The 25,807-nt window shown below is 27.6% G+C and overlaps 1 protein-coding gene across 13 annotated transcripts in view; it reads left to right on the top strand.

The window, feature by feature from the left end:
- LOC117181543 (disks large 1 tumor suppressor protein) overlaps nucleotides 1-25,807 on the top strand; it is a 1,257,521-nt gene that overhangs the window by 607,340 nt on the left and 624,374 nt on the right. The window contains exon 1 of one of the 13 annotated variants that reach the window (XM_033374354.1): nucleotides 19,330-19,449. The exons of the other annotated variants lie outside the window; for them this stretch is intronic. Within the exon in view, the coding sequence (XP_033230245.1) occupies nucleotides 19,351-19,449 (99 nt within the window). The 5' untranslated portion in view covers nucleotides 19,330-19,350. Of the gene's footprint in view, nucleotides 1-19,329; nucleotides 19,450-25,807 lie in introns of those variants that run through there. 13 annotated transcript variants of the gene reach the window in all.

The raw sequence follows: 25,807 nt of genomic DNA, 5'->3' as shown, positions 1-25,807 counted from the left end.
CAAGAAAATAAGTTTTCTACAAAATAGTGGAATTTTCCGTTTATAAAATAAAATCACAGACTTCTCTCACCAGCCAGAAACTATCTCTTATTAGCACTGCTTTTTGTCCTAATTTCAGATAATTCAGAACATATATGTTGTCAATCACCCCCAATCCTCTCATAAATCATGTCTGATTCAGTGCCTCTATTTTTTTCCTTGACTTCTTTCTTCAAACTCTTGAAGAAACAGTTCGATATATTTTTAATTTTTTTAGAATTTGTGTCACTCCTCTATAACATCCTCTTCTTTGCTTTCTTCACAGCGGTCACCACTACTCCTTTCCATAACTCCTTTTCACATAAATCCTTTTTCTATAACTCCTCTTGCCATACCTCCTCTTTCCATAACCCCCCTTGCCATAACTCGCCTTCTCTTGTTATGTCCACTCCCTTGTCTCATTATTCCCCACCATATTTTTCTCCTGTCCTAAATTTCATGTTGACCTCTTCTAACAACCATCTCAATATCCTGTTTGACTCTTTATCTTCTGTTTTTCCATTTCTAATACCTTCCAAATCTCTTCTTTCGTCCTGGCCTGCTCCGTTTTTTCTTCGAACCATCTGTTTTCTTCTTTTTTTCATCGCATCACTAAGAATGCTCCTCCTTTTCTCTTCTATATTATTCTCTAAAGCTTTTTTCTCAATTTTCCTAATTCCTGTCTCACTTTCTCTTTCTTCTCTTTACTTTCCTCAATTCATCCATTTCCAACCCCTCCTTTGCTAACTTCTTTTTTGCTTGTGCATTCTGATACTCTTTTTATTCCTCCTATCAGTATTTCAATCTCTTCGTTTACATTGTTTTCTCCCATTTTGATATTATTGACTTTTCTTTAAGCTATTCTTTTCCTTCGAGTGATTAATCCCTCTGTCTGCTTTTTTTAACTTTCTCTTGTTCTTTTCAGTACTTCTTTCTTATTTTAATGTCACTATAAAGGGAAAGTGATTCGACTCTATATAATGTCGTACCTCTAGTTTCTCGACTTTCTCTCCTACCTCGCTGTCCATTATCACATGATCTATATTGCCGTTTCAGAGAAACCATCCCATCTCCTTCAAACTCTTTAAGAATTTCTTTTCCTATTCATTCAGTATTTTGCCTTTCGAGATTCTTCCTCGCTCTCCTTCCTATTCCCTTCCTCCTGTATCTCCTGTTTCCGCATTCAAATCGAATCCTAATCCTAATCCCCACTATCTTTCACCTCTCTTCTTCGAACTTTACATATTCTACTGTTAATCCTTCTTTCTGTTCTATTATTTCCTTCCTATCTATATATTATTTTCATACTCCCATCACCATTTCTCCTATTCCCTTGACTTTTTTGTTCTTTCTCTTTGCATTTTGAAACTGCTATATGTGTATCGTTTTGACAACTATCCCATTACTTCTTCACATCCCTTTTTATCTAACCAAATCTCCATCATTACTACTACGAACGCTTCCCTTTCTTTGGTCCAATCCCACCATATATCTTCTGTTTATATTTTCCCATACTCTAATCAAAGTCCTTTCCCCTTATTTTTTTGCTCTTCTGTATTTTTTTTATTTAAAACTGCATTTTTTTATTTCACTAGCACTATATAATCTCCCCTTCTCCCTTCTTTTCCAACACTTTTCACTATCTCTACCTCTTCCTTCGCATCTATCCTCATTAGCACTTCGTATTGCCTTCTTTAAATCCTTTCCCCTCAAATCAAACACTCTTTGAAGAAATCTGTCTTATCATCTGAGAATAACAGAATTTCTTAACGTCTTTATAGGCTAGATAAATCTATGAATTAAAATTTGTTTAAATTAAGTTTTTTATTAAAAAGTGCTTTCCCATTAAGATCGAGAGAAGAATCCTTTTTCAGAAATGCACGCATTATTATGCCAAGTGTAAAAAGTGAAAATTTACAAGGATTCTGTATTATCATCAAAGAATAACAAAAGTTATTAACGTCTTTACAGAATATATGCAGTCATGAATTAAAAAAATTTCAATTAAATTTTGTCTGAACAAAGATCTTCTCATTTCGCTCCGCTGGGAATCGAACCACAGAACTTCCGATTGCCGATTGGGTGCTTTCCCGTTAAGCTATTAGAGAGATCGAGACAATAATCCTTTTTCTAAAGATTTTTTTTCAGAACAGATTTAATTTATCAAACAATTTTCTTTATTTGAACGTTGAGAACTTCAAGCACATAAAAATAAAGAAAAAAATCACCTCCATAAGGTTTGTCTCCAATGACATCAAGAGGGTGAAATTTTGTACACATAATCTCTAACATCTTTTATCATTATAGTTATTGTAACCCCTCGAGTCGAGTATTATCTTTGTAAATTTCTCTTTGAAATTAAAGGGCTTTATTTACTACTTAGGACAAAAATGGGACAATTGGGAGATGCATAGAATAGCTAGCAGGTTCATTTGGTATGGTATAATTGGCTTCATAAACGAACAAAAACTGGGATAGAATTCCCACACCCCAAACATGCGAAATGATATAAACTATAAAGCTTTTCTAAATAAATATTAAAGGACACTGATCTCCAGTTACGATATTCTCTTTTTCGCGAATAGCAAGTTTTCCATGTAATCCTAACGAGAATTACCACTCCACTAACATAATATTAAACTATAGAAACAATCCATGCCAAGTGGTATTAGCGTATAGGTGGGCCAGACTGTTTTTCTTTTATTTCAAAAGTACGATTACTCTGAAGGTTTCATTCATATCTGTGGCGAAATGTTGTCACAGGCTTATACTGCCCAAAATGTCGAAGGCATTTTTGGTTAGAGTTGGATTTTTATTTGATCATTTCGCACGGGGCTCTCCCGGTATATATCATCAGTCACGGACGCATTTTTATAAATGCCGGGTTGCAGTCAAGTACACGATGGGGGGACCTACAGCTTAAGGTGGGTTCCGAATCACCAGAACCTTGGTAAAGGTACATTGAAAAATTTCCAGAGGTACCGGCTCAGGGATCGAACCCCGGACCTCTGCGGTGAAGTCCGGGGGTCTAACCAACTGAGCCACCGATATATAATAATAATAATAATTCATATTATTATTATTATTATCACTATCATTATTTAACTGTATGTATTATTTTATTCTACTCTATTTATTCTTTAATGTACTTTATTTATTATTATTTAAAATTTAATTTTTTTATTTTAAAAAATTTAAATGAGATTAAAATCCTATTTATCGTCCGATAATCAAGTTGATGTGCAGAATTTCCGAAAATTAAACCAAACATTCAGGGACCAAATTTGGTTGTTCGATTCTTGGTTTTATTTCTCAGAATTTTGCATATTAATTAAAATTTTCTGAAAAAAGGTCTTCTCCTCTTGCTCCTATAGGAATCGAACCACAAAACTTCTAAATTTTGAAGCAAAAGATATGTCTTTTCCACAAAAAAGTGAATTGATGATGAAGTAAATATCTGAAAAAACGAAAATTAGTTTCTCACAAAGTAATTAAATTTTAAACCAAGTCAATGATTTTTCAACCCGAAAAAGGAATTCTCAACAAAACATGTAGTATTTAATGTTTCAACAAATAATATAGTTATTTTAAACCGAAAACAGTTAAAAACAAACAAAAAAAATAACATTTTCAACCGAGAAAATTAATTTTCGACCAAAAACACGAGTTTGAAATAATATACAAGAATTTTCAACCAAATAGTTTAATTTTCTACTAAACTTTTAAGATTTTCAACCAGAATACGAACTTTCTACGAAACAGCTGAATTTTTAACAAAAAATCTAGTTTGTTGACAATTTTCATTGAAGATTTATCATTTTATATTACTGCTTTATATTACTGACATCAAAATTATTGAAAAAATTAATATAAGAAACTTATCATTTTTGTCTAAAATTAATCTATTTTGTTGAATTTGTTAATATTTTGCTAAAATGCCTTTTTTTGTTGCTGAAAATTAATTTTATTTGCTGAAAATGTAGCTATTCCATTTTAGGTTGAAAATTACTTTTTGATTAAAAATGCATTCTTTTTTGTTAAAAATGCAATTGATGGGTTTTAAATTAATTTTTTTGTTGTTGAAAATTTATAATTTTAGTTGAAAATTAAACTATTTGGTCGTAAATTATCATTTTATTTGAAAATTCATATTTTTAGTAGAAAATTAAACTAATCATTTCAAAAATTATCTATATTTATGGAATTTTTTTCTGTTAAAAATTATTTATTTAGTGGAAACTGTAACTATTCCATTATTGATTCAAAATGTTTCCCTTATAACTTAAAAATTTAACTATTTGGTAAAAAATGTATGTATTTAATTTAAAACTCGTCCTTTTGGGTAAAAAATTAATCTTGCTTCTTAAAAATTTGTTATCTTGGTTGAGACTCATTTCTTAGGTAAGATTTTATTTTTGTTGCTGAAAATTCAAATATTTTGTTAAAAATTCACCTGTTTTGGTTACATTTAACTGAGTAAAACTTCGCTTTTTCCTTAAAATTTGTATTTTCAACTGTCAATTTGACTTTTCTATTTTTGGTTGAAAACCTGTTTTTTCTAGTTTAAAATTTAACTATTTACTTAATAGTTCATTTATTTTGTTAAAAACTTGTCCTTCGTTAGACAATTTATCTTCTGATTTCAAAATGCATCTTTGTAGGTTGAAAAATTCTTCTTTTTGGGTTAAAAATTCAACCGCTTACTGGAAAGTTGGAACTACTTTGTTGAAAATTCATTTATTTTCTTGAGAATTTTTCTTTTTTCGTAGAAAATGAATGTTTTGAAAGCTCAATTATTTACTTGAAGGTTGAAATACTTTTTAGAAAAATCATTTTTTCTTCTTTCTTTGCTGAAAAATCATCTTTTTGCTTAAAATTTTATATATTTTGTTGAAAATTGGTATTTTTTGGCAGAAAATAAATGTTCTTGTTCAAAAGTTTATTTATTTTCTCAACAATTAATCTTTTGCAAATTTAAATTTGTTTTCTTTGTTGGACAGACGTCTTTTTGTATAGAAAGTTTATCATTTTTATTAGAAAAGTCATCTTTCCTGGTTGAAAAATAAATTTTTCTAGAAAATTCAACTCTTCCGATTGAAAATGCAACTGTTTTTTTAAAAAATTCATATTTTGGGCCTGAAAATTCAAATATTCGGTTAAAAAGGTTTTTGAAAATGTTTTCGTTTAAGTTTTATCTTTTTTTATCAAAAGTTCAACTATCTTTTTTATAACACTCCACTTTTTAGATTGTGAACTTTACTTTTTTTTAAATTCATCTCTTGGATAAAAAATCTGTTTTTGGATGAAAAATCAACTATTTTATTGGAAATCCAATATATTTCTACCTTTTGGTATCTAAATTTATTTTATTATTATTTTTTTCATAGAAAAGTTAGGTAAAAGTCAGAGAATTTTAAAAATTAAATTTTTAGGACACTGGTCAGAAACAAATTGTAGGTCCAATCCCTGACTTAAAAATCCAGCAAAATTCCAAGATCAATCCTTATATGAAAAAATAGGATAAATTCTTCAATTTTTTATATAAAATGGAACACTCTCTTTTTAAACAAATACTTTCGAGTTTCAAATAATATTTTTTATCCATCTCTGGGAAAAATATTGGAAGCGAATATTTATCTTTGAAGTAGAGGCAAGTGCATGTTTTTGATTGCCGTCCGTTCGAAAATGTTTATTTTATCATAATATTCCTTCATTTTAAATAATTTAGATTCTTATTTAGTGCACTTATTTGTATACAAAATTTCATAAAAAGTTACTTGGTTACGTTTTTTGCAGTAATTTGGAACTTTAAATTTAGTTACTTTGTGTTTTTTCCATGAATTTAATTAATGTAATTTAAATTAAATTCTTTTTTTATTTTAAAAATATCATCTATTAGATTTTTTTTGAGAAATCATCTGTTTTGGTAGAAATTTTGACTGTTTGGTTTGAAAATGCAACTGTTTTTCAGAATATGATTCTTTTTACTTAAAAATTCAATAAATTAATGGACAATGTGTTGTATTTCTAATCAAAATATTGTTCGATTAAAAAAGGTTTCAAGATGTATTCTTTTTGGAAAATAAAAGTCTTTCATGTTGTTGTTGAAAATTTAATAATTTTTGTAAAAACAAAATGCGGGAGGGTGCTCAGCTATTTTTTTGTTCAAAATTTGTCTTTTCTGGTAAAAATTTAACTACTTGGTGGAAAATTAGAATGTTTTGCTGGATAATTCAACTATTTGGTTTAAAATTAACTTTTTTGTTAAAAATTAATATTTTCGGTATAAATATTCAACAATTTGGTTAAAATTGTATGTACTTTGTTCAGAGTTAAACTATTATTGGTAGAAAGTCCATAGTTAGATGAAGAGTAATTTTTTGATGAAAATTAATTCTTTTAGCTGGAAAATTAATCTCTTCCTCTAAAAAAATGTCATTTTTTTCGTTTAAAAATACAACTGTCTAATGAAAAAATGTGATCGTAACATCATACTTTAACGCATTTTTTAAAAATTAATTATCCAGGAAGTATCATCTAGGTTATTTTGATTTTTAAGCTATAAAATGAAGGAATAAAGAGTGTGAAAAGGAAAACTTTTATAATAACTTCAAGTTACTTTATGTACGAACGAAAGTCTCTATCTCTCTTACAAGTATACTTTCTATACCTCTCTGTGGCGACTCGCCATTGACCTGAAGACTCTTATTTGACATCCCCACTACTGCCATGCTGGAATAAGCAAAGCATGCATATGCCCCCCTCTCTCTTATTCTCCCTTCTTCTCTCTTTCTCTCTCTACTCTATTTCTCTTAGGTATCCCCACTACTCCACCACTAAGCAAGCTCATTTGAACTCATATGCGCCCGAAATGAATTAGTATACTATATATGACGTCAAGCTCACGTCATGTTTCACTTATGACGTGTGGCCCCACTACCACACACATTTTTTCGCTAAGTAACGTAACTGCAACTAATTACTCGAAAAAAGTTAATTTACCCAACACTGATTTAAATGATAGATTTATTAAATACTTTCAAGGTAATTTTGGCATACATGCGATGAAGCTTTCATCCGTCTCCCCGCTATTTCCTTTTTTTTCTCGTTAAGGGTTTTCATTCCGGTATTCCGGCAGTCTAGACGTAACTTCTTTATGAAACACGAGCGCAATGAATTTTTGCACTGCTATGGCATCGAAACAAAGAAAAGAGCGAGTTGAAATAAATCCGAACATATGAAAAGGCTAGGTTATTATCCATTTGCGTACATCTGAAACTTCACTTTTTTCAAAAGAATATTATTACTTTAAAAAAATTATTATTTAAATTAAATGTGTGTAGCTAGAAATGATAAAGTGCAATTGAAAATTAAATTTATTTTTTAAGCAAACTTTCCAGATTTGTAATCTAATAATTTTAAAGTATTAAACAAGATCTTCATTTTTTATTGTAACTATTATCCTGGATGCTACAAATTGGAAAAATTCCTATTTATTTATTGCAGTCAAAATTTTTTAGTTTAAAGAGAATTTTTTCGGTTAAAAAGTTTATTATTATATTGTTGGTTACAAATGATCTCTTCTAGTTAAAAAAATTTTATTTGGTTTAAAATTTAATTATTTGGTTTAAAATTCAACAATTCTGTCAAAAAGTAATCCTATTTGGTTGAGAATTCCACTTTTTTGTTGGAAATTTGTCTCTTAGGCTTGAAAATTAAACAATTGAAATATAATTTCTTTCTTTTTTGACTAGACTAACGATTTCGTTGTTGCCTGATAATTCATCTCTTTTGTCTTTTCAGTTTGAAAATTCATCTCTTTTTCCACAATATTCTTTTACTTTTTTTTACTCTTTTTTCTCAGTAGAACGTTATTTTTTTCTACTAAATATCTAACTATTTCATTCGGTTGAACCACTCCGTTCGAAGTTTATATTTTCAGTTAAAAAATCATCATTTTAGTAAAAAAAATATATTTATTGGGAAATCGTATTTTTTACATTCTTTTTTGGTATAAAACTAATCCTCTAGGTTAAAAATGTATGCATTATTTTAAAAATTCATACTTATTCCTACAGTGGCTTTCTGTTTTGTTAAAATACAACTGAGGGGCATAAAAATAATATATTTTAATTGTAGATTTAACTGCTTTGTTGATATTTTTGTTGTTAATTTCAACCTTTCTTGACTTAATATTTTTTTAGTTGAAAACCCATGTCTTTGGTCGAAAATTGAACTGTATTTGTTGAGAATTCAATTTTTTAACTGAAATTTTACCTGTATGTTTTAAAATAATCTTGTTTTTTCATTCATTTTTTGGTTTAAAAATTAAATTGTTTTGTAAAAATTTTTTTTTCCAGTAAAAATAATTTTTTTAAATGAAGATTTAACTATACTATTTTTCGTTAAGAAATTATCCTTTTCAGTTAAAAAATTAAACTAATTTATTGAAAATTTATGTCATTTATTAACAATTAATTTTCTTTAGAAAATTAATCCTGTTGCTTGAGAATTGAACTGTTTGGATGAAAATTTGTTTATTTTTCTGGAAATTTATTCTTTTTTTTTTAAATTGCAACTGTTGAGTTAAAAACTAATTTTTATTATTTTAGCAGAATTTCAGCTGTTTTTAACTTTAAATTCAACTCTTTTTTGATTGAAAATTCAAACAGTTTGTTGCAAGTTGAACTACTTTCTTAGAATTTTTTTTGCTTAAGGGCATGTGGCACACTTATATACCTATATTACCGACCTCACTTTTTCAGTTCACTGAATATTTACTTTTAACCTCAGAACTTTTTTTGTAAATAAAATATCGAACGTTTATAAACCAAAATAAATTTTTGTTTTTTATTTTCTATATAATTTTTAAAGTCCCCAAGCATGTCAAACTTATTCAGCTATTAAGAATTGTTGGGATCAAACTAATTTTTGTTTTACTTGTCACCAGGTGCAAATACTGACTCAAAGAAATTTCGGAAATTTTATAATTTCGTTTATAAACATTGCAAACTTCACTCACATTTTATTTGAGTAGGAATTTCGATAAAAATTACTTTTAAAGAAATTAACTTAAACCATTTTTGACATACGCTTGAAATTGTTTGAACCCAAGAACTTTTTTATATTTTAAATATCTGTGAGATGCAAAAAACGTACATAATAGTAATTTATTGTTGGCTCTTGCATTTCTCAAAGTTTGAGGCCGATATTTTACTTATAAAAAAAATTCGTAGGTTCGAAAAATTGTAAGGTAAAATGAAAATATGTCAAAAAATGAGCCCAGTATTAATTTCGTTAAAAATAATTTTTAGCATAATTCATACTCAAATGAAGTACAAAAACGTAGTTTATGGTCAGTTTATTTAAGTTTCAGTCCGATATTTCATTTACAAAAAAAGCTCTTAAGTTTAAAGAAAGTTCAGTAAACTGAATAAGTCAGGTCGGTAATATAGGTATTTAAGTGTCTTACATGTCACATGCCCTTAAAGATTCATCATCTTAGTTGAAAATTCACCTCTTTGGTTGAACATTGAAAACTTTTTCGAAAATTCGTGTTTCATAAATAAATAATTAATAATAATAGCATAATTTTTTTTCTTCTGTTTTGTTTTAAAATAACTTTGTTTCTTTTTTTTAATAAATTTTTTGAACAGAAAATTGAATTATTAGGTTGAAAATAAAATTTTTTGTTCAACATTCAATATACGATTGGAGCTCAAAGACTTCACAATTTGGTAGCGAATTTAACTACTTTTTGGTCGAGTGTTGTAATTCTTTGTTTAAATTTTATTTTTTTATTTCAACATTCATAATTTTAGATTAATTAAATCGATGTAATCTTTTTTTTAATTTTGTAAGAAGTGACAGTCATACAAAAAATCTTTTTTTCAGATATCTGACTTTGGGCACTACAACTACTTTAAAGAAAAATTTAACTATTTAGATTCGGCCAAAGTTGAACTTTTTTGTTAAAAACTTATTTTTTAATTTTAAGGTTCTTTAGTTTCGTTAAAAAAAATTCGTAAAATTCGTGTGGCCTATTCAGCAGCTTGGTAGAAAATTCAGTTATTTTGTAGAAAATTCATTTTTTTTATTAATTTTTTTAAATGAAACTGTAACGATACTATTCTTAACTAAACAATGAACCCTTTAAATTAAAAATTCCACTAATTCGTTCGAATTAAGGAATTTTTTTTAAATCTTGTTTTTGGTCGAAAATTAATTTTCCTGCTTAAAAATTGAACTATTTGGTTAAAAAAATATATATTTTCTTGAAAGATATTTTTTTTCATAAAAAATTAATCCTCCTAATTAAAAATTTAACTATTTGTTTCAAAATTTAATTGGTTTTGTAAGAATCTTGTATGTTTTGCTTGAAAATGTGATATTGTAGATAATATTTTTTATCATTATTAACTGAAAAATCTGTCTGCTACACATTTATCAATTATATTAGCATTTCAGAAAAAAATTACGTAATTCTACATGGCTTCATAGGCGCTAACAATAATGAGAACCCGAGTCCTTATTCCGAATCATAAAATTAATAAATTTAGCACTAAATATTGTAAATATCAAAAATATTGTTCAATTTTTTGTCTAAAAAAAGCCCTTATACGATACACAATCAGAAAATTAAATTAGAATTTCATTTTTATCCCTCTCTTTCGATTGACCTGAAGCCTAGAGCAAATATTATAGCATTTTGGGGATTTCTTAAAGAAGTCCGCGGTTGTCGATAAAGTGAAACTCGAGCCATTTTGAATAATGTATTTACCTTGTTTACCGAATCTCGGGAAACAAGACTCTAACACTCTCAATAAGGATGGTTTCCAGAAGGGAGAAATACTATTTTATTTTATTTTTCTCTTTTTCCATCTTTTTTTCTTTTCCAGACGCAACAGCTTTCATCTCTGACAATGGAGCCCTCTATTTTTTCTCTTTATTATTGCTTACGAAAAAATACAGAAGATGGAAGAAACTTCATAAATGTGTTCTGACGTTCTTTGTACGCTTGATTAAACACCAGTTTCTATATACAGAAATTGGGGTTGTAAATATTGACAGAACGTACATAATAGATTTATGAAACAGGAAAACAAACGATTGCTTTGTAAAATAAGTTAGCAATGTAAGGGATAATATTTTTAAAATGTTTATTTATAAAATATTTGAGTAAATTTTATTTTTATTTTTAAATTTTCATCTTGCTGTTTATTTTATTTCCGTGCGTAGTTTTTCGATTTAGGAGGAGAAACAATTTTCAATACAAATAAATCCGAATAACTACTTATTTTTTATTTTTATTTATTTGTATTTGAGTTAAAAATATAATTTTTCTAAGACTCTTGAGGAAATTAAAAAGGATTTTTAAACAATTTAGATATTTCCAATCAAAATCTCAACAAAAAAGGTAATCACATCCTAAAAATACCAATTTTCTACAAAATCAATGAACCAATACAAACTAATTTTCAACTAGTTGTATTTTTAACAAAAAAATTAAACATTTGAACAAAATACGAATTTCTTACAAAATAGATTAATTGTTTAAGTCGCAAATATGAATTTTCAACAATAAAGTTATTTTATATGAATTTTGTGATGTATGAAATTTAAAATTAATGAAATTTAGATGAAAAATATAAATAATTGATATTTCAATCTAAAAAGATGCTGTTTTCAAATTATAGAAGTTCAATTCATAAAAAAAATTAATTTGAAAAAGATGAAATTTGTCACCAAAAGAAACAAATCTAAAAAAAAAGGTTGAACTTTCAACTAAAAAAAAAATTTTCAGTGAGGAAAGAAACAAAATCTTAAGCAAATTATAATTATCAGAGGAAAATAATTTTTAATACCAAAAATATCAAATTTATTTTTAAGTTTATCTAATTATTTGCCTTGAGTTTATATAAATATCATTTTCCTGGATTTTGTGGGAAAATTCAAAAATATTTCGGAAGATTTCAGATATGCCGACAAAGTATCTGGAAAATTGGTAAGACCTTTGGTTTTATTTCACAAAATTTAAAAACAATTAGAGTTAGTTTATACAATATTCAGGCCTTTTTGAAGCTCAAAAAAGGTTTTAAAATATTTTATTAATATTTTGTATTGACTTTTTAAACTTTGTACAATATTCTGTAAAGTTTTAAAATCTTTTTAAATTTTCTTAAAATAAAACACTTTACAATCTCATTTTAAAATCTTAAAAAATCCACATTTTGTTTTGAATTTTTTCAAATCTTTTTCTATTCTAAAATATGCTTTAAACTTTTTTTGAAACTTCTAAATATAGTTTAGAATTATTTTAAATATTTCTGAAATGTTGAAAAAAATGTTCCAAAGTAAAAAAGTTATCTTAAAGTCTTTCAGATTCTTTGTTGCCCATTTTCAGAATCTTTGAGAATTTTTGAAATCCTTCAAATGATTTCTTGAAATAAATCATTAAATTTGTTTCCATAATTCTTTTAAAAAATTATTTATCATCTTAAATACTATTAAAATTCTCAACAAATAGAAAATTATTTTAATGTGTTTAAATCTTTCTAAGGTAAAATTTTGTTGTATCTTTTCAAAACTTCTAAATGTATCTTAAACTTATTTGAATTTTATCCAAAATGCTCTTGTCTTATAAAACGGAACAATTGTGCTATACAATTTCCTACATTATTCTTCAAAATTTCAGGACCACATTTGAAATGTGTAAATAACCTTGTCAATATATGCTTAACGTAATTTTGCAAACAAATAATTAATTAACATTTTTCCTGGAATCCTAAAAAAATTGGTTTCCTTAAACTCTTCCAAACTCCTCAAAAACGCTTTTCAATTTTGTTCCAGGATTTTTCAAGAAACGACAGTTTGTTTACAATTTTTTGAATACTTCAAATTTTTAATTGTTTTTTTTATTTTTTTCAAATTCCTAAAACTTCGAAATATCTTTTGAATCAATTCAAGGTTTTCCTAAAGATTTGTTTAAATCCTTCAACAGCGAATATAGTTGTTTGGAAATCTTCCAGATTCCTTTTCAAAATATATTGATATTTTCAAAGCTTAAAATTAATATTTTTAAATGAAAGATAAATCCTTTAAAATGTTTAGGAATCTTTTTTTCGGTACCGGTATTTTTTAACCTATATTAACAATGCTTACTTTGATTTTCATTTTAATTTTTAATTTACTTTTTGAAATTAGGATAGTTTTGAAATTTTGAAAATGTTAAAAATTTACCAGTTGTAGTGTTTTAGAAAAATGTTAGAAATAGTATTTTTTCCTACATTAATAAATATTCATTTAGAATTTAAATTTTCGAAAAAGTAGGCTGTTTGCTGGATCAGGAAATCACAGTAAATTAATTTACTGACCGGAATTTATAAAATGTTGTATGTAAGTACGACTGTAAATTTTTTTAATGTTAAGTTCAATTTAAATGATTAAATCATTCAGTTCACAATTCGTAATGCTAAAATCTTTTAAATTGCACATTTTTCATTTTTAAGGGTACACTTTTAATCTAAAGAATTTAATTTAATTTAATTTAAATAATTTTGGATAAAAACGTTTTAAGTTGATCAACTGCAAATATAAATAAATTAATGATTTTGAAAACTAAACTGTAGTTCAATTATTAAAAATGGAACAATAATTGATTTTACAAGAATATTCTGAAACTGTCGAAAATTAAACAATTAACAGATTATTACATGGAAATTAAAATTCTTCAATTTTAAGTTTAAAATCCTATTCAAATATTGTTTTATTCTAAATTATTCTACTTTTAATCTACTTAATCTTAAATGCTTTAATTAAAAACAAATTTTTTTATATTTAGCAAAACTTGATTTTTTATTTCAAATGAGCAATTATAAATTTATTATTACTAATTAACAGTTTGAAACTGAATTGTTTGAAATATAAAGCCCTGAGTCGTTAAAATATCAGAGAGCTAAATTTAAACTATAAAAGGTACAATTTTAATTGTATCATTTAAAAAATTTAATTTATGAGTAAAAGGATTGAATTTTTATGTATAAATAATAAATTAACAATTATTAATTTAAAACTACTTAAACTTCAAATAATTTGACTTATAGTTTAAAAAGTTTTCTGTTTAAATTAAATTGATCGTTCAATTTGTAATCTTTCTAATTGAAAATTGTTTAAATTTGTATAGTTTTTAACTGTTAAATACTTCTGAATTCACTCTTCAATTTACAGATTAGACCATAGAAAATGATAAATTGATTAACTGTATAAATTCTTGAGGGTTTATATTAAAAATGTCTGAAACTTAAAAATTGAAAATTAGAATAATGACTTGTGCTTTTGACCAAAAAATTGCGTAAAGAATTGAAACTTTTGAAGAATGTCACGGCACAGATCTATCCTTTAAATATGCGCATCGGAAATATTTGAAATTAAAGAAATGAATAATTTGGCTTGATTCAAAGAAATGAGATAGTCAAATAAAAAAAAAGTTGAATGAAAAAAAATTTAAGTGAAGGTAGCAGGAATTGAACCCAGACAGTCCGCTTACGACCTCGGAGCACTGTGCATGACTTACCGATCACGGTCCATGTAACATTCGTGACCTATCAATAAATAATCTATTGCTGAGAGAAGTATGATTCCAAACAAAATTCCGAAGGGTGTAGACTCCCCTTGAAGAATTGTATTAGAAGTAATAAAAAATAATAACCTGTCCCTTTTTATCAGAGTGGATTGATCAAGTTTTATTCTATTATTCCTCATTTATCTTGAAATTTATCGCTCGCCCAGGAAAGATAAATATTTATTTGATGCATTGGTGCGCATTCCAAAGATTGGCTATTATTTTTCCAAAAACGAATTCTGGCTTGAATAAAGAATGGGTTGAGGGTAGAGGGGGGTGGAGATTGACCCTGAATCTGGAGGAGGGTAGATAAAGTGTTTCACGCACTACATCACTCCTAATGGAAACAAGGGGGTAACAAAGAAGCTTGTATAGAAAAGGGAATAGGGGAAAGGCGGGATGAAGGTGCGGTTAAGGGCATTGCAAAAAAAGGGAAAGAGGGAGTGAGTCGGTTGGAGTAAAGTTGGAGTGTTTGATGGCGATCGTCGTGACTTACTACGTGGTGCAACAAACCTCGGCCACCCAGCAAAAGGTTACTTTTATTTTACTGCCAGGGCTGCCCATAACTCTACTGCACAACCTGTCTCGCCACTTTCGACATAAATGGGGGTTGCCAACAGATCTTGTAAATGGAAAATATATTTTCAAATTGAAAAACTGTATTTGCTGAAAATTGTCACGCTGAAGAAAAATAGGATTGTAAGAAACGAAAAAAAGTGGGAGGGGGGGGGGATCCTGGAAAAGGTGAAGTAGAAGAAGCTATTTCAGTAGGCGCTATAAAAGTGTGAAATTCTATTGGTAGTATCTGGGTTGTGATTTATTTGCAGAGGCACAAAGGAGGTTGTGCTAACTGTACTAGGAGGGGCTTCGTCAAAGATGTTTCTAAGGATTCGATCAAAGTGGGAGGATCCAATAGAGATTTTTCAGAAGTGTGATCAAATTATTTGCAACAGTGGAGTCAAGTAAAAAGACGTATGCTAATCTGTAGAGGGGGAAAAGTAGACTGGTCTACCTAAAGTTATTTTGACAGAAGTATGGATGATTTCAAAGAAATTGAGCCAAAAGCCTTCCTGCTGAACAAGATAAGGCAGGTTGACCTATATTAGTGGTTGGGCTCAAGCAGAAATGATTCTGTTGCAAACTAGATGGTATTGTTTTCTAATTGGTGCAGAGGAGGAGATAAGTTGGTGGATGGTCACTAGTAGTAATTGAACAAGTGGTCCTGTAGATCATGAAGCTTATTCCACAATTTTTTTTTATTCTTTTCTAGTGATGGACAAAATGTGAAGTAGTAGAAACTTTTAATCTCTCTTCAGAAGCGCCAAAGTAGGTACTGCTAACTGTGATGGGCGGAGCTTCGTCGAAGGTGTTTTCAAGAGGTGGATCAAAGTAGGAGGAGCTAATAGAGATTTTTAACAGAAGTGTGATCGAGTTATTCACAGAAGTGGAGTCAAGTAGAACGACCCATACTACTCTACAGAGTGGGAAAGTAGTCTGGTCTACCTGTAGATATTTTTACAGAAGTGTGGGCAATTTTAAAGGCGTAAAGCCAAAAATCTTCCTATCAAACATGAGAAAGGGGATGGAGCTATATAAGTAGGTGGGTCAAGTAGAAATAATTATGTTGCAAACTGGGTGACGTTGTTTTGTATTTGACAGATACTAGTCCAATATGTATCAATATTAAGCTCCAGGGGAGCAGCTAAGTGGGTGGAGCCTTATTATTAGTAATTTGACGGTTAAAAAAGTGAAGCAGAAAGAGCTATATCAGTAGGAGGGGTAAAGTTGGAAATAATTCTCTTAGTAGTAGCATGATTCTGGGTTGTAATTTATATTTAAAGGAGCCAAAGTAGGTTGTTCTAACTTTAATGGGCGGATCTTTGCCAAAGGTGTTTCCAAGAGGTGTGTAGCTAAGTGGGAGGAGCCATAAGATATTTTTAAAGAGAGTGATCAAATTATTTATAGAACTAAAGAAAATTAGAATCATTCATACTGCTTTACATAGGGAGCGGGGGGGGGGGGTAGACTGCTTTATCTGCAGATGTTTTGACATAAGTGTAGACGATTTTAGAGAAGTGATGACAACAAATTTCCTACTGAACAAGATAAAGTGAGAGGAGTTATTTAAGTAGGTGGGTTCAAGTAGAAATAATTACATCGCAAACTGGCTGGTGTTGTTTTGTTATTAACATAGGATAGTAAAACGTATTACAATATTAAGGCCCAGGGTCGGTTAAAAGTCCACTCTTTTTTGTCTGAAAGTCTACTATTCCATTATTGGTTCAGAATTCATAAGGTTTTAATAAATAAAAAACATCTCTATGGTTGAAAGTTTGCCTATTTTATTGGGGTTTCGTTTTTTTTATTGAGAATTAATTATTTCAAACTGCCAATGTAAATCTTTCACTTTTGGTTAAAAACTGGTATTTTCAATTAAAAATAGATCCTTTCTAGTTCAAAATTTAACTATTTGGTTAAAAATGCAGATATTTTGTTGTTGGTTGAAATCAACTCGTTTATTTCAATTTGAAATATTTTTCGTTTGAAATACGAACTATTGAATTCCTTATTGAGAATTGATATTTTATGGTTGAAAAATTAACTGCTGTATTGCAATTTTAACAATTTTATAAAAAATTAATTTGATATCAGTCGTATCATTTCAGCAGAAAATTTAATTACTTGATAGAAAATTCGTCTTTTTGGATAAAAATTTATTTATTTGTCTACAAATTTATCATTTTCGGTTGAACTTCTTTGTTAAAAATTCATTTCCTTTAAGGTTACCGTCTTAGATTAAAAATTTAACTATTTCATTGAAAAAGTTTGTATTTTGCGATGTATTTTATTTCAAACTTTTCTTTCTTGTTGAGAATTCGACTATTCTGTTAAAAATTTGGCCGTCTTGGTAAAATCCAACTGCTTGAAAATTTGTCTTTCTTAATTAAAATTATTTTTCAAAATGAAATTGTAACTATTCTATTCTTGATTAGGCGCTTAAAGTTTTGAATTAAAAATTGAACTATTTGGTTAAAAATTCATATATTCTTTTAAAAATTTGTCTTTTGGCGGAAATTAAATCTTTTCGTGTTCACAATTAAACTAAATTTTATTAAAGTCATATTTTTCCGAAAGTTCAACTGTGTTGTTCTTTCGCTCTTTGTTAAAAATTTACTATTTTGTTGTAAATTCTTCTTTTTGGGTTGAAAATCCAACTCTTTTTATATAATATCTTCTTTCATTGAAAATTCAAATCTTTTTGTATAATATCTTCTTTCATTGAAAATTCAACTATTTTCTTGAAAGTGCAATATATTTCGACTTGAAGTCATTTTTTACAGCATTTTGGGCATCTTATTATACTTTTGTCTGGGAGAAGGCATAATCTTGGAATGTTGGTGTTCTTAGCCGTGATGGGCGGAGTTTGTTCAAATAGGTTACTAAGGGGTGGAGCTGAATGGGAGAAGTATTCCTACTGAAGAAGATAAAGTAGAGGGAGACACATCAGTAAGCGGATGAATGTGTCATTGATTCGTTTGGTAGTAGATTGATACTCAGTTGCAATCATGCTTCGGAGACAGCAAACTAGGTGATGCTGCCTTTATTGGGCGGAGCTTAGTCTAATGCATTGCAGTTTACAGTATTGAAGTTATTCAAGGAAAAGCTACGTGTTTGGTTCTTTACTTGTAGTGATTCGACAAGTGATCCTGCAGATAATGAGGCTTTCTCAAATATCTTTGTAGCTATTTTTTTATTGATGGACCCAACTAGGAGGAGCCTCATCAATACTAGGCGTGTCCACGTTAGTGGATTTTGCAAACTGTGCGGAGCTCTACAAATTTATCAACTTAGAATAAAGCAATCCCACATCTCTTGACAATATTATACCTTTATCGTTATGCCAATTTAATCCTTGTCCATCATACCGGCTTTTGCAGCCTCTCGTGAAAAGAAAAGCGGATATTGCGGCTAGTTTGTCCACAGGTCAGAGGTTGTCAGAAGGGTCAGGTGTGGGATTAAACTATCAGTGGAAGGGGGTGGCTGGGGGGATCAGACGACAGTTTCGCGAGTACGACTGGAGATTTGAGAAGGTGGTGCATAGGGGTGTATATCACCGCGTGGGGGCAGATCTTGCGCGGTTCGTGCCAGCTGGGGTGGCAGCATCCCTCGATGGTCGAGGCCGCCAAGTGAACCGGCAGTCAGTTGCGCGGCTCGCGACCCGCTACGTCTTCTCTCGGTGGATATTGTCCTAAAAACCCACCGAGGACGAGTCACGTTGTCGCTTCAAGTTCAACCAAATAGGACACGCGATGCAACCTTCAAGGTCATTTTTATTCCTCATGCAGTCGTTCCTGGCTCTTGTTTTATTTTATTTCGCATAAGAAGGTCAAATTTGTTGGAAGGCTCACTTGAAATATAATATCTGCATTTTGGCTCCGTTTGCAGTGGATTTAATTTAATTCTTCCTTCTTGGATCATCAAGTTATTATACTCGTTTTGAATTGGATCCTTGTGATTTAATTCTTGTAAGGATTTTGTGTCACGCGATTTTTATGGTATTGGTGAAGTTTGTTTTTCGTGTACACGCGATCTAGTGAAAAAAGTGGTGGGGAGGATTGTGTGGAGGGAGTTTGCTTATAAGACGGTATTGTGGGATTTTTTACGATACCATCCTGGAGTGCCAATGCGGATCACGTGTGCCTCCCGTTTTCATGGGAATGGGCTTCAACGATAAAAAACTGAGGAGGTTAAGAAGATTGCGGCTTTTTGGCCGCGCTAAGGTTTATCTTACAGTCCGGTGGCCTCAGCTGGTGGGTTTACTTGATTTTTTCTCTCTATATTTGTTTACCGTTATATTTGCTTAATGTACCATTTTTATAAATAATGATTTAAAATAGTCTAGGATTCATTCATTTTCACCTGGTGCAACATGAATTTTCCCCCTCCCCCCCTGCATTAAAATGATTTATCATTTATTTTTAAATTAACAATTTTTCACTTTAAGTTAAAATGATTGAATTGAAAAAATTGTGATAAACATTTTAAAACCAATTGTTTTTAATGATTTAGTTTTAAGGTCATAATTTGAAAATGCTTCAGTTTTTAAACTAAGTTTTCAATTGTTTAGTGTATAATGTTTTAAGTGTGAATTTATTAAATTTGAAACTTTACAAATCAGAAAGAATTTAATTTGCAAAGTTTTCAGAATAATTGAAATTTGATTTAAAGTAATAAAAATCGTTCTAATCACTTTGATACTTTGATATTTAGTATGATTATATTTATCACCTTTAAATTTATATAATTTAATTTTAAAATTATAGTTTTAAGTACGCAATTTTAAAGAAGTTTAATTTTCCAGGCCTGAGAAATAAATTTCTTTTGCTTCCAAAACATATATTTAAAAAAATTGACTTATAATTTGCTTAGCTTTTGTCAATTTCTGATTTAAAATTTTACAGTGTTGTACTTTTAAATTCAAATATTAAAAAGGTTTACTTAATTTTACCTTTAATTCTTTCAAAATTTCATATCGCTAGCCTTGGCCCTCACATTTAAATTTTATATATGAATATCCTGAATTTTTCGGTTTCAATTTAGAACATACAAAATTGTAGCTTTTCTAAATGCTTCTAAATGCGTAGAATACAAATTTAAAATACTGGATTATTTTCACTTGGCGGCAGGTAAAACAAAATTTAGTTCAATTCAATATAATTATTAATAGCTGACTAATTTTTACACGCCTAGGGATTTTTAAACTTATATATAAAATAAAAATTTATTTTCGTTTATAAATGTTGCAAACTCCAGCTACGTCATTTTTAAAATAAAAAATTAAAAACCTGAAATTTAAAAGATTTTAGAACTACACGTTGAAAATTGAATTATTTTTTATTGGAAAATGTTCCAAAATATTGATATTTTCAAACGGAATTGAAGAAAAACCATTTCAAATTAAAGCACTTAAAATTGTGCAATTTCCAGTATTGCAATTATATATGGCTTTTTGTTTTTTATTTTTTTCCAAAAAATTTTTTATGTAATATCTTGAAATTTTTCAACTTCCCGATGTTTATTTGAAGTTTTAAAAAAATGAACAAAAATGATGAATAAATGGTTGCAAACTGAACGAATTGTAATTCAAAAGTTACAAATTCTTTTCTTTAAAATATAAATAGAAAAAAAATCTGAAATTGATAACTAAGTAACTCAATCATTTATTTAATTTTGAATATTTACAATTTTAGAGTATGTTTTTTTATGTTGAAAGATACATTTTCGACTTTTTCCTTTCATAAATGTTAGTTTTTCAAAAAAAATTAAAATGGTCCAATTTGGTAAACATAATAAACAATTTTTAATTGTTTAAACGATTCAAATTTATTCGGAATAATTAACATTTTAAATGTTTTGAGTATAAAAAAGTGTTGATATTAGAATGCTTGTTGATTACAATTTTTTTTCAGTTTCAAGTGAATTTGGATTCATTCAAGTTTCAACGTTTCAAAGTAGAAATTTTTCCATTTTAAATGTGTTCCATTTAAAGTTACTTCCCTTTTTGAAGGTTTTTTTCGAGTAATTCAATTCTAATGCCTTTTAATTTAAAAAATTTTCCTTTTGAACAGTGAAAATGGTGGTAAATTTATTTTTTGATATTATAAAAATTTGACAAATCAATCTTAATGTTTAATTATTTTTCATTATAAAATAAAAATTTTTAGTTTTCTAAACTTTTACTTTCAAAATTTCATTTTCAAATAAATATTGGACGTTTTGAATGAGAAATTATACAATTTCAATTACTTTTTAATGAAATTTTCAATGTTTCATTATTTTAATCTGTAATTTTTCAATTTTGAGATTTTCTGATTTAAAAAGTAGTTACTTGGCACACTTTCAACTTCAAATTACTAAATTTAAAAAGTTTTTATTTATTCTTATTTTTGTTATTGTTTCTTTTTTTATTTTTGGTTTTATTTATATATTTGGAACATTTTTTATTTAAAATCTTTGTATATTATTTAATATAAAATGCTTTTAATTCAAAATTATTAAATAATCATTATTGTTTCAATTTTTTTTACATTAAATATATAAATTTTTGTTTAATAGTTCATCAAATCTCACTACATTGAATTTCCTACGTTTCTACTCGCTTTCCGTATTTTTTGTATATCACAACTTTTTATGTCATGTGAATTTGACATTCTATTAGTAGACGTCAGTTTGACAACTTAAAAAATTCTCTTCAACATGAACTTATTCCCCTTGCACGGAAAATCTTAACCATTGATTTTCAAGTTGAAGCCTCGACAAAAATGATGTGAAATTTATTAAATTTTTTTTTAGTGAATTTCTATTTCACAAAGGCGCCGAAATCGCTGTATTGCAAACAAAATTTGAACAATTGAATTTTTAAAGGAATATCAAGATACTCGAGGTTATTTACTTTGTATCAGCCTCAACTTTAAAGAAGTTCGTTTCAACAAACAGTTCAATTTTCGACCAAAAAAGAGGACTTTTACAAAATAGTTGAACTTTTAGTAAACTAATTAAACATTCAAGAAAACATAGATTTTTTATTAAACAGTTACATTTTTAGCCAAAAAAATTAGTTTACAACTAAAAACGGAGCAGTGCAATTTTTCTTTAAAAAGTCGAATTTTCTCTTTAAAAAACGCATGATCAAACAGTTAAATTTATCAAAGAAAGTAAAATTTTCAACGTAATATTAAATTCGTCAATCAAATGTTTAAGTCTTTATCTTACAATATTATTTTTCTACGCAAGTATGCTAATGATTAAGATAAAAGTTTACCTTTAAATCGGAAAGGAAGAATTTTCATCAAGGAACTTAACTTTTAATCAAGAAATATGAATTTTTAACGAAATGGTTGAATTTAACCAGAATTAACCAAAAATGTAATCAATAAATTTTCAGTTTAAAAATTTAATTTGAAAAATTGTAAATCAATTCAATTTAACTAAAAAGACAACATTTTAACAAAATAGTAATCCTCAGCATAGGAATATGAATTCTCAACCGGCAACATTAATTTTCTACCAAAAGACAAATTTTCGATGAAATACATTAATTTTCTGCCAAATAGTTGAATTTCTTATTCAGAAGGATACATTTTGGTACAGAGACAGAGTACCTACATTTTCAGACAAAAAATTAGTTTCTAAACAAAAAGAAATTCCTAACAAACTAGTTAAATTTTCAATTAAATAGTTTGAATTTTAACTGAATAGTCTAATTTTCCGCCAATGTAGTTGAATTTCCAACCAAAAATGTGAATTTAAAAAAAATTATTTCAACCAAATTGTTTATTTTTTAAGCCAAAAAGTCCAAACCAAATTCATGAATTTTCAACCAAAAAATATCAATTATGAACCAAAAATGGAATCGTAAAATTTTGAGTAAATAAAATTAATTCTTGACGAGAAAAAAACGAATTTTGAGCAAAATAGGTTGATTTGCAACCTAAGATATGAATTTTCAATTAAAAAAGATAAATTTTCAAAAAAAGGGAATTTTTTCATTTTCAGTGAAAAACATTGATTTTTTAATTATACTTGAATTTTCTAGCAGGTAGTTAAATTTTGAACTTTAAAGGAAAATTTCCAAACAAAAATGAAATAGCTGCATTTTCAGATAAAAAAAATTATTTAAAAAAAATGAATTTCTAAAAAACTAGTTAAATTTTTTAAGAAATGGTTCGTGCTTTAATTTAAAATATGAATTTTTACCAAAAGGGTTAATTTTCGACCATATAGTTCAATTTTTATCAAATATTCAAATTTTAAAATATAAATAAATTTTCAAAAATTTCAACATTAAATTTAAAAAAAAAATGAATTTTCAACATGAAACTTTATAGTAGAATTCAACAAAAAAAGAATAATTCAAGGAAAAATAATAATTTTCACCAAAAGAGTTAATTCTCGACCATATAGTTCAATTTTTATCAAATATTCGAATTTTCAAGATATAAATAAATTTTCAAAAATTTCAACATAAAATTTTTTTTTAAAATCTCAACGTGAAACTTTATAGTTAAATTCAACCAAAGAAGAACAATTATCAACAAAGCAGATTCATTTTCAACCAAGTAGTGGCATTTTTAACAAGAAATGATGAATTTAAAAACGCTGAGAAATAATTCTCAACCAAAAGGAAAAACGAATTTTTATCAAAATTGTCCAATTTCAACCCAAGAGATGAATTTTTAATGAAAAAAGATAAATTTATAATCAAGCAGTTGCAATTTGAACTAAAAAAGAAAATATTGAATAAAAAATGGAATGGTTAATTTTTCAGTTTAAAAAATTAATTTTTAACTAAAATGAAACAAATGTTCAACAAAATAGTTAAATTTTCAACCAAGAAAATTAATTTTGAACAAAGTAGTTAAATTTGCAATCAAGTAATAGAATTGTTAACTGAACAAGATGCATTCTGCACCAAAAATATAATGGTAGAGTTTGCTACCAGACAAAATGTACTTTTAACAAAGAATAGTTGATTTTTTTTGTGTTTTTATTTTTGTTTGTTAAGTTAAGCTGCCGTACAAGACAATCTTTAGAACACAGCAATGTTTTAACATGAAAAAAATGTTTTTCAATAATTTAATTAAAAGTTTCAAACTCGAACGTCAGGAAATCGGCTGAACTCGGGGTGCTGGTTTCCTGCAGTTTTCCTCTCCCCTGTCCAAAAATTCATGCAAATGCGAGTACTTCTAGTAAAGTTATCACTGTTATCACTAGTTTTGATTAAATTCATAGAGTGCTTCTAACCCACTTTAGTGAAGTACAATTTTTCACTGGCCCATAGCGAAATAATAAATAATAATGTCGACGCTCCCTAATTTGTTGTAACAAATTTAAAATTTTATTTTTCACTCTTTATCAAAAATAGAAACTTTTCCTATCTTGTTCAATGGCAAAATTTCCAGTCTTTTCTATTCACACAATATTCAATTTTCTTCTTCTCACCCAATTCAATTTTCTTTTGTTTTTCTTTTGTATGCCTTTACCCTTTTTCCCACTAGGATGCAATTTTCTCGCCAAACAAATATATGAATTTTCAACAAAAATATCATCTTAATTTTGTTAAATATTAATAGTCTAATAATTTTTAACCAAATCAACGGTGTTTCAAGAAAGTAGTTATTTTTCAAGCTTAGAAGTTTACATTTAAACCAGAAAAGAAGAATTTTTAATTAAAAAATATGAATTTTCTACGAAATAAATAAATTAAAAAAATTTTAAACAAAAATAAAATCTTTAAATTTTCAGTTTAAAACCCTTTTTAAAAAAAATATCCAATTAAATTGTAATTAAAAAGATGAAATTAAAGAAAAAGGGAATCCTCAATGTAAAAAGAATTGTCCACAAAGAAGAATGTCTAACAAAAGATCAATTTTATAATGAACACGTATATTTTTTTTATTAAAATACATCAACTTTATAACAAATAATATTATTTTAAAATGATAAAGATACATTTTCAAAGAAAAATGGGATAACTACATTGTCTGGTAAAAAAATTCATGTTTACCCCAAAAAGTACGAATTTCTAACAGACTAGGTAAATTTTCAAATAAATAGTTTCTGTTTTAACCGAATACTTTAATTTTCTACCTTAGTAGTTGAATTAAAAAAAAGTTTATTTTTGAACAAATTATTCAGTTTTTTATGAAATTGTTTAATTTTTATGCCAAACATTCGAGTTTTCTAAACAACAGTTGAAGTTTCATTAAAAAATTAATATTCAGTGAAACGTGTTATAGTTGACTTGAACCAAAACAGATTATTCTTAAACCAAAAAGAATTTTTAACCAAAAGGGATGAATTTTCAATTTATAAGGTTATTTCTTATTCAATAAATGTGAATTTTCAATAAAATAGTTAAGTTTAAAAAAAAACATAAATTTTTAACAAAAAATGAAACCGTTAAATTCGTAGTTTAAAAGCATGATAAAAAAATGTTGTCAACCAAGGAGATTAATATTCTACAAAAGGCAAATTTTGAAATATTGTATGAATTTTTCATTAAAATATATGCATTTATTACCTTGTAATTGCATTTTTTAATTATGAAGATAAATTTTCAAGCAAATATAGAATGAGCACATTTTTCAGGTGAAAAGAATAAGTTTA

The sequence above is a fragment of the Belonocnema kinseyi genome, chromosome 10, assembly GCF_010883055.1.
Source record: "Belonocnema kinseyi isolate 2016_QV_RU_SX_M_011 chromosome 10, B_treatae_v1, whole genome shotgun sequence".
Lineage (NCBI taxonomy): Eukaryota > Metazoa > Arthropoda > Insecta > Hymenoptera > Cynipidae > Belonocnema > Belonocnema kinseyi.
This window is presented reverse-complemented; position numbering and strand designations above follow the sequence as displayed.